Here is a 10,344-nt window from a genome sequence, read left to right on the forward strand (position 1 = left end):
TGCAGCTGCCATGGCTGGATGCACACAGCAAATAGAAAATGGTGTGTCTAGGATGTTGGTGGGCTTCCGGAAAAACTAAAGATGAGTGACTTATTAGAAAAATGACAAGGATGTTCCACTTCAGGAAACATGATTGTACTTACGTCCTATCTTGTTAGAAAGTAATATAAATTGGTTCAGTAATTAAAACAATGGATTTTTCTTGGTTGCAATCCTTAAAAATCGGGTTTGGCGGTAATTGAGTGCTTGATCCCCATTTATCATTACTATGAGGTGCCCTTGAGCAAGGCACTTGGCAAACTTAAAGCGCCTGAGAAAAGTTAGCTTCAAATCTTAAAGTAGCCTTAAATGATATTCTTGAATCAAATCAAAATTTGATGAAACAATTATCCTACAAATCTGCAGCAACACCCAACTTTATGGAGATTCTTGGCAAGATTCAGCTTCTCTGTTCAGGTTCACTCTCACCAGTCTCATAATGTCGTTTTTTCGTCGCAGCAGGTAACCATTTTGGCAAAAAAGCTCTAAAATGCTGCTGCGCACTACCTGTTTAGTGCCATACAGCAGACACACACAGTTAGTGAGTATTCAGGAAATATAGAAGCTGAAGAGTCAAATATTTCCCTCAGGAGTTGGTGGAGACCAAAAACAGAGTTGAAAGAGAGTGAACATTTGACTTGCATTAGCCAGGTGGACAGTAACACCATCAGTGTTCGTTCACAACATGGATCACAACAAGTATCTCTCTATAACAATAACTATTCATGGCCAAATAATCAACTACTTAAGATTTAAAGTTTAACATTTTAGTGTAGAATTAAGTGGGTGCTGTCTGCTTCATCAGGACTGTGTGCGTGTGGTTTGATCAGAGACCAAACAACCCACCAAATATGATCAGATTCTGATTTAAAACTTGATATACTCTGATTGGTGCATGGTAGTATGTGACATCATCTTCTTCCAACTGAGCCCCTCTGATTTAAAAGGGGCAAAAGGGGCACAAAGGAAAAAAAAAGAAATTGGATGTGACAATACATTTTCAGCGCATTTGAATAAAACACTACAAATAAAACTGGTTTTTATAAGCAGACCATTAGTTCACATCAAACTGAACTGTGTCTGCATTAAATGAAAATGAACTGAGTGACCTGGGATAAGGATAAGGGACACTCAAAACGGCAAATGGCTCACCGTCTGCACCTTTTTCAGTCCTCTGTTGATTAATGAAGGTAATTATTTGGGTTGAGAGTCCACTCATGCTGCTGCTGCTGCTGCTGCTGCTACAGGGATTCTACCGCTAACTCTGCCTGGACCACTACAGGAACCCAACTGCACAAGCTGCACAGTTCCTGTCGAAAATGAAACATCAATATAAAGTTCAATTAAGTTTTTGTGTTATGGCACAAAAGTTAATGCACACAGTTTGAAATCATAGTATTGAGTAAGTGCATTTAGAGCCAATAACTCTAATAAACTATTGATTTTGATCATATAATGTTTGCTAATTAAATCACTTGCATTCTTCCAGTTTGTGATAAAGCACAAACAGGGCACAGGCACAGTCAAGGCAAAATGATTCATAGCCCAAGTAGAAAAATGTGCATATATGGGGGACCTATGGCCGTAATATTGCAGGTTAATAGATTGTTTTACAGTTAATGAGTCTTACAGTAATTGATATGGAGTATTTTAGGAGTGAACAGTTACTCAAGGCGTGTGTGTGAAGATAAAACCTGAGGCCACACACTAGTTGAAATGACAGAGAGCCTTGTCTCACCACTTTCATAATTAATGGCTATTTCATGAGCTCTACAGCACCAGTTCAAGGTTGAAGACGGAGTAATGCAGAGAAAAGACAGCCTTCTGTCTGGAAAGCGACAGAGCGCTGAATGAATCTGACCTTTTCTCTCTCCAAGACAAGCCAGCCAGTCACAATAATTTATATTATTCTAATTCATTTTCCATGTTCATTTTAGGCTGAGATAAACAGTTGAGTGTTTCCTCACAAGTTCCTAATCTCCTTCTCAACCAGCTAAGTTTCACAAACCTTCAAACAAGTTCATACATTTTAATGCAACTCCAAAGGAGCTCTTTCAGCATGAAATATTAACCAAATGGTGTCAGAAATGTCATCTTAAATAATCAGTTAGTGCTTTTTTTTAAGTAAACAGGGCCACCCCAGTCAAACCCCTCACATCTCATTTACAAACTAAAAGCGTGAAAGAGAGTCGGTGACGTAAGGTCCTGCCACCTTTACATCAAGGTTGTGTAAATGATGGTGATGGCAGCAGACTCGCTGTCCTTCAGTACTGATGACTGGAGAGAGCCGGAGCTGCCAAAGAACACACTGTTGCTCTGCCGTCATGGCCTGCTCAATCAATACAGAGGAAATACTTCTCATTCAATTTAAAAATCGAGCTCGGGGAGGTTCACCTGAGGCGGTAGGACAATGCTGCCTCTCTCTCTGTCTCTCTTTCCAGCGCTCAGCGAAGGGGCAAAACTTTGCAAGGGCATCAACCACTGCAATATACTAAATGCTGCATCCTGGACTGGAGTGGCGACTTGATTACAAAGAAATTACACTCCATCATTGTATATTCCAGGTTGTGTCTGCACAAAGTAAGAATAGTTGAGCTATCTTGGCTCACTTTCCAACAATCAGAGGAAGCTATGTGCTCATGTTCATCTACAGTATAACTTATTAAAAGCCCCAAAACAGCTACAAAACCTTGGAATGATTAAACATTACCTGGTGGAAATGAAACATCACAGCATTTTGGCCAAAAACAAAAAAAAATCAAATGCAATCATCCCTAATTAGGCAGGCAATTATCAAAAGGTTTGATGTCCATGGATGTCAAACCGTTAGGCCCTTTTGATTATATTTTTGACATCCTCAAGAAAATAATGTCTAAAACACATTTCCATAGAAACTATTTTAACTTCTTGGGGAAATCTTTGTTGCTGGGGCAGTTAATATAAGATCAGTCTGATGCTTCTGTTCACTTTCACTGACATTTGACTCCATACAACTCCTCAACCAGTTACATCAGAGAAGCTCAAGTAATCCTACAGTCATTTATCAGAACATAAGCTTAAGCTCATCATCCCTTGGCATTGGTTTAAGATCCAGACCCTACAGCATGTTGTCTTTAAACTGAAGAATAAATCTGAAGCACAGAAGTACAGATTGCCATTTGCATGCATTACACGGGTATTGTACACACTGTTACTTAGACAACATAAAAACTCACTCAAAATAAACACCTTGGAAATCCAAGTTGTGCCACATTCATTTGTTTATGACCGTTTCAGATTTGCTTCATTTGAAAGCTGAGTGACACTGTCCATTACTTTGACATATTAAGCTTCTGCAAATGTTATGTATTACTGTGTGGTATCGCACATTTGACATCTAAATGCTACTTTATCCTTATAAAAATGGTGTTAAAGTGTCACTTATCTTGTGCTGCCCCAACTCCAGCACTGCCCCATGTGTGGTTTAGTGCCAGGGGAGCAGAGCTGTATGTGCTGTGGAAGCATCATCTTTAAAAAGGCTAAATTTAAACCCCCAGAGTCCTCCCCTTGGTATGCAGAAGGCTTCCAGAACAACATAAACTCCAAATAAGCCCCGAGGAGCTACTGGTGGACTGTAAGCCTTGATCACCTGGTTTTAAAGGTGTAACAGGAGCTTGTGGAGCCAAATGACCAACCAGACTGGTAATATAGAATTTTATCTCTAGGAGTCACAGGTGACTCAGTGGAACATTATCAGAGCCTTTGAACGAGAGTGTAGCAGCACCACAGTATGGATTTATAAAGAGAGCTGGATAGCACAGTGTTTTTCTTTTTTTGTTTTTCTGGCACTCAGACTCTCATTTTTCCGTTTATAGCCTAAACAAACATATTATGTTAATTATGTTCCCACAATGCTTATTACTAATACAATACAAGTTGGATTTAGATTGCTCGTGTAGGCTATTTTTTTTAATTTGCATAATGACAATGATGGTTCAGTTGATTCGCAGATTTTATCAGCTGTAACTAGCGAGCTAATTTAATTACATTATCTCATGAGTTGGTTAAAAAAGGCTGATTTAAAAAAAATATATATTTCTTGCTAACTCTACTTTTACTACAAAAACACTCTAAATATGTTAATTATACACTTGATAGCCAAAAAACATGACACTGTCTCGCTGTAAAGCAACTTGTTCATGTTTTGCAACAGTGTTTTCACTTTAAATGCTAAAAGCCAAAAGGTAGGTCTCAGGTTACTGAGCCTCCAAAAAACCTGGTTGATCTTGATGGACAATGTTTGTCAGCTCACTCTTCAGTCTATGAGCCAAACATTTAGTCAGTATCTTAATAATATTGAGGTGTTATTGATTGAGATTCACATGGTCCTTAAATTGGTTTCTGCTTAAGTAAAAAGGGGATGAGACCTACTTTCTTAGACAAATACACTGTGAGAGAAAATTAAAACAAGAAATTAGTATCATTACTTTTTGTTGGTTTGTTTTTTAGTCAAATTACATCATTTGCTTTAGACCTCAATGGGTAAATCATCTATTCCAGGCACTTCCTCTGCTTTGAAAGACAACAGTGAATGAGTAAAAGAAAGAAATCTTTGCAGTTTTGAAAAGGCTGCAACATTTTGCACCTCATAGATGCCACTTCAGCATGTGGAGAAATCCACAGCTTGACAGACCTAGAATATCACAGTTGCTAAGTTATGACTGGACATTTGAGGAAGAGCAGCCAGATTTAGCTCCAACACACTTTTCAGTAAAACATGACAATCACCTGGTTACAAGGTATTCACCTGACAATGACAATATACCGCAGTGTATTTCCAGTCAAGAAGTAAACTAATATTACTTTGTTTGGCAAAAAGTCTCACACAGCAACACAATCAGTAACTAACGATACAACAAATAAAACAAGTGACTGCACATCATTATCTGATGCCACTGCAATTATCACTTCTTCTGACTCTGCTGTTTGCAGACTGAGCAAATGACTTGCACATTTTATGATTCCTGCATGACTCAAAGCCAAAACAATGTTATTCAGCTCTCCTGTGCAGTGCAAATCAAAGCTAAAGACAAACCCGGCAGCATTTGTCTGGCAACAAAGTAAATACTATTTTGTCATCCTTTTACATGCGCATACTGAGGAATAACAAGAAACAGCAGTCCTATCATTTTCATTCAGAAGGAAACCTCTTTTTGCCGCTACTCTGAACCTTTGTATGTCTGTTACCAAGACAGAGGGTAAAGCCTCAGCGTGGGTCTATAAAGTTACAGATGGGACTGCTGTCTTCATCTTGCAATTGAGGTGCAACATTTTCCTCCTCTCAGTTGCCTTTCATGGCTGTTTCCTTTGACAGAGAAGCTCTCATCGCTGCCAGCTTTCCCAACGTTACACATCAACAGCAAGGTGAGACTGCGTCCCTGCTGAAATTGAATCACAATGTCTGGACCTCTGTCACCGCCTGACAGCAGTATTCAATTACCGGATCCTTTGCACTTTTGACCATTCAAAATTCTTTTGCATTTTCTTTCTTCTAAAATATCTGATTTGAAAATGAGAAAACCCACCAGAGCTGCACATTCCAGCACATTATGTCACTACTTGGCTTCCAAAGCAATGCTACAGATGTAGTTGCTGACAAAATCAATTAGACAGTTTTGATCCCACCCTTCACAAAAGATATGCCAGTTGTACATAAGCTTATACCATAATGTTCAACAGATTATAACGTAGTGTATTTCAATTAACACTCTTATTTAAGGGCTTCCTGTGAGGGCATGTTTCTCTCACCACCAAGGTTTGATAACAAGGCTGTGTGGACCCCAGGGGAAACCCCCCTCTCAGATCGCTGTTGTCATCAAATAACCAGGATGCCATTGTGACAGTAGAATTTGAGAGGCATGGGTCAGCATATCACTGGCATCACAAATAGTAGGAGCTGTTAAGTGCAGGGTCCCGTCTGCCTCTAACAACCAGTCAAGCCTTCAGGAGACTACGTATAGATACTGCATATCAAAACCAAAACACAGAGAATCACATCACCGAATGTTGATTAAAACAGCCGTTTTAGTTCCTTTAAGGGTCACGTCACTCCATTTTATGAAGGAAGATTGGTTTTAATTGTCACAAAGTCATTACACAGTCAGCGAAATGTATGGTTCAATGTGTTTCTGTGGCTCTGGAGGGATTTTCTAATGAGAGAAGATATCAAATTGCACTATGGGAAATGTCAGATTCAGGTTTTTGATTGGTTTGACTCCTACAAGGAACCAAAAGTCAGGATATCTTGGCCTTTGCTGCTATGGCTTTGACCATTTCAATGTGTTATACTAAATTGCTGGTGCTATTTTTTTTTTTTTACAGTCCCAAGCAGCCATTGTTTCCCATTTATTTTCTGTGTGGGATTAAAATCTGAGTTTTATAATCCACCGATGAACAAGTGTTTGCTGACATTTTTCACACCAACAATGCAACTGTGATGGATTACACAACTCATGCAAGTGTGTGTGGGGGGGTGTTTTTCATAAAGCACATAAGAAAAACACACAGAAATGATTGGGAATAAAGGGTTTCCTCAGCGAAATCCTGTAAATCCACATTTCTTAATCAGACCAGCAAAGGTTATCATTTGTGATGTAAAGTGTGTAGTCCTTATATGCCTAAAATCTCACTAAATTTCTTATTTAGAAAACAAGAGACTTTATTTGACAATCAACAAATAAATTCTCAATGAAAACCAACTGCTATGGCATAAGAAAAGTTGAGTTTTTTAAATCCATGATTGAAAGCTGGGATGCAGAGAACTCTAGTGATCCTGGAGATGGCTCAAGGTCTCAATAACACTAGAAATTAGACCAATTACAGGATAAAGGATTCAAACCAGATGGTACACCTCCATAATTTTATCTCTCTGTGTACAGAATTATCTGCTGAGTTAAAAACCATTAGACTGATGGTGAAAATAAGTCTTATATGGATGCAGGTGGCTTGAAACCAGTTAGACCTCCATGCTGAGCATGTCGCCTGCATCATAACTGAGTCTTATTGCTCTTCATTCAACACCTGGGTCACAAAGAAGACAAGAATACGTGCGCGGTCAAGCCACCGCCATAGATATTCCCACCACACCAACATACAAGCTGTCATATCATTTACAAGCAGAACCACACAGAGAGCAGGGACACCGTGAGCAGCCTGCGTCAAACAACTAAAATAGTCATCTCAGAGGGCGGCTTGCGTGAGAGCACAACTTATTGAAACTCTTCTCCCCAAGGAGCCGAATGCATCCATAAAAAGTAATGAAAAATAGAGGTTATCTAAAAGGGGCGTTTTTGTACAAGGCGTTCCCGGGAATAAGATGCAGATCAGAGAGCGATGAAGGGTGGAAAAAGAGAGGGGTTGGGTGGGTGGGTCGGGTGTGGGGGATATGTGCCATGAAATGGAAAGGCAGTCGTTTTTGCCCTTGCACCAGCAGACTGGAGTCTCATTGAGATTCCTCACATCAGTCCTGAGTCCTGTCGACAGGTGCGCCGTGGCCGCGGAGCGCAGCGTGCAACCTGCCGCAACTTCCAAAAATCATCACTCATGCACAAGCAAAGCCAAAATCAACCCCCCCTCCCTCCAAAAAACCCCCAAACTTTAGCAATAATCCAACTTGGATGACTGATTTGCTTAATTGAAGCGCTGTGTGGCGCAGCTGAAAGCGTTAATTGGCGACGGAGAACTGAAAGCGCACCGCACGGTATGAAACGGATCATACCGTGCGGTGAAATTATCTTTACTTACAGTTCTCAAGAACTGGATCTCATCTTCCCCTTCTCCGCCCTCAGCCATGGCTGTGAAGGAGCCTGCTCAGACTCTGGAAGCCACCACTGACTGCCGGCAGAAACGCGATGCTGCGCCTCTCAAGCCGATATTAGCATAGAGCTCATCCACAGCCATATAGGGCAGCCCGGCCGAGCCCCCCCTCCCTCCCTCCTCCTCCTCCTCCTCCTCTCCTCTCCTCTTCTCTCCTCTCTTCTCTTCTCCCACCTACCTACCCCCTCATCCACCCTTCCTCCTCCTCCTCACTCCTCCTCTTCCTCCCCCTCCTCCCTGCGCCCAGACGCCAGCAGCAGCAGTGCGGACCAGCGGACGGTGGGTGCCGGGGCATCAGAGGGCGAGCACCCGGCGGCTGTGATGCTGCTGCCGGCTGCTGATGATGGCTGATGATGCTCGGAGGCTGAGACAGTACTACTTTTAAAATGTTTTGCGGTGAAGCCCCTCCGTGAGTCAGCAGTTTGAAGGGCTCCCCCCGTCTGTCTGACAATGACGCACGGTGGTCAGATGGTAGACTTGAGTGGCAGCTGTGCGGCTGAATGTGGAGTTATGAGTGGCTCTGGCTCCACGTTTGCACCTCACCTTAGCTCCCCCTCCCTCACCCATGCACACACCTGACCCTTCACACCTGTGCAAATGATGCCATTTCAGTTTGCAGCACAGAAAACAGCTTTCACTGTCTCATGTGACAGGGCCCATCTCATAAAACTACAACTGTGGGAGAAACAGATGTGGAAACAGAGTTTAGCTTCTTTATTCATTGCTTATTAAAACTTACCGGCTTGTTTTACAGCATATTTCTCATACACATGCTTCTTTATCGTCACTTGTTTTGCCAACTCGCTAATTTACTTACTTTCTTGCTGTGCTTGCTCTCTTTTTGGAATTGTTTTAATCTTTAAGTTGGCTCAAATATCTGGTCTTATTGCGCTAAAAGAAAAGATGATATGGTCATCAGTTTGGCTGCAGCTCTAATGTTAATCATAAATCACTGTGTTGCTAAGAAACAGGTGAATTTCGTCCACTACCCCAAACTGACTCCATTCATTTTGCTTTATTTAAACACTTGTTGGATTTGATATGAGTTATCGGCAACTTTTCTAGAAGAGTTAGAGTTTCCAATTCAAATCTGACTCGATTAAGATCAGGTAAAAGTCATGTAGGTGTACAATATTTCACTCACACCAGAACTCTGTTGTATAATCAACAGTCACATACAGATGAAGTGCAGATTATATTCAAATTAGTATTACCTTCAGTGTGAGTTTCTATGGAGAGCTAAGCCCAGTTAACATTAGTCAGGTGTCCATATGTGCCCTTCATATGGTCTCATTCACTGATCAGGAGACACAGGAGGAAAGACCTGCTGCACATCATGTTTCTTACCAAAACCTCGCTGACATCTAGTGGGCACCTAGTGAACCTTCCATGTAGCTGTGTGTACTGAATTTTATGACCGTTTTTATTTTGGACAGTTTTGCACATCATACTTTATAAACAGCCCAAAAGAGCGTTGACAATATCAGCCTGTGAAACCTTAAACCGAGGCGTTACTGCACTTGCACATAATGCAATCGAGCTGCATATATTGTATTGTACATGCCATCTGTAGGCACCACTCAGAAGTCTCATTCATTTTAACTGTTTTATGTCATTGGCTGCACAATAACTCAGATTTCTTGTGTAACTCTGTGTCCTTTTCACTCCTTTCAGCTGTGTGTCTGTATGGCTGTGTATCTGGGGGAAAGGACTTACTGGTCCCTTACAGCGCTCCCTTTTTACTGACTCTGTAAAGCCAGAACGTGTGCAGCATGATTACACCTGCCGATTATTGCAGTTGCTTTAACACCGCTTCACTTCCTACACACACATAGGATTGACAATATGTCATCAAGTCACGGGAGATTTAGTTAATTTCACAGACTGAGATTTCCATCTATCTTGTTTTTCATTGTTGCAGTTTCAGTGACCTTAACAGCTGTTTTCTTTAAACTTCCGTAATCCACCAGAGACAGGTGGTCAGTAGGTCAGATTAGGCCGGTGAACCCACTGACCAGGGTGCAGCTCGGCATGGTGAACAGCTGAGCTAAATAGAGCCCATGGTCAGTAGACAGCAGGAAGGCAGATGTGACTCACATGGTTCAGGTTAATATAGAGATTATACATAGCCTTTGGCATGAACCCACAGCCTTAACTCACAGGGAGCAACAGTATTCCAGTGTTTTCATTTTCAGAGAATTCACAACATTTCAGAGGGAAATATTGAACTCCATACTCCCCTATATTTATTGAACAGCTTTAGCCCTTGGTCACTTTGCACATTAAGATTTCACACTCAAAACAGGCGATCTATAATGCTATACATTAAATGAGAACATGCACAGTGAATAAAACTAGATCTACTATCACCAGCTACGACCTGAAAATACTTCTTACAGACTAATTAATTAGTACAATGACATTATTGTAATATATATTAATTTACAGTTG

The 10,344-nt window shown here is 41.1% G+C and overlaps 1 protein-coding gene across 2 annotated transcripts in view; it reads right to left on the reverse strand.

Moving 5' to 3' along the window:
• Positions 1-7,899, reverse strand: part of ryr3 (ryanodine receptor 3) — a 106,206-nt gene extending 98,307 nt beyond the window's left edge. For both annotated transcript variants that reach the window (XM_070848800.1, XM_070848799.1), the window contains exon 1: positions 7,822-7,899. In XM_070848800.1, coding sequence (XP_070704901.1) covers positions 7,822-7,869 — 48 coding nt within the window. In that variant the 5' untranslated portion in view covers positions 7,870-7,899. The remainder of the gene's footprint in view (positions 1-7,821) is intronic.
• Positions 7,900-10,344: the final 2,445 nt, after the last annotated feature.

This window comes from Pempheris klunzingeri, chromosome 18 (genome assembly GCF_042242105.1).
Source record: "Pempheris klunzingeri isolate RE-2024b chromosome 18, fPemKlu1.hap1, whole genome shotgun sequence".
In the NCBI taxonomy this organism is placed as follows: Eukaryota; Metazoa; Chordata; class Actinopteri; order Acropomatiformes; family Pempheridae; genus Pempheris; species Pempheris klunzingeri.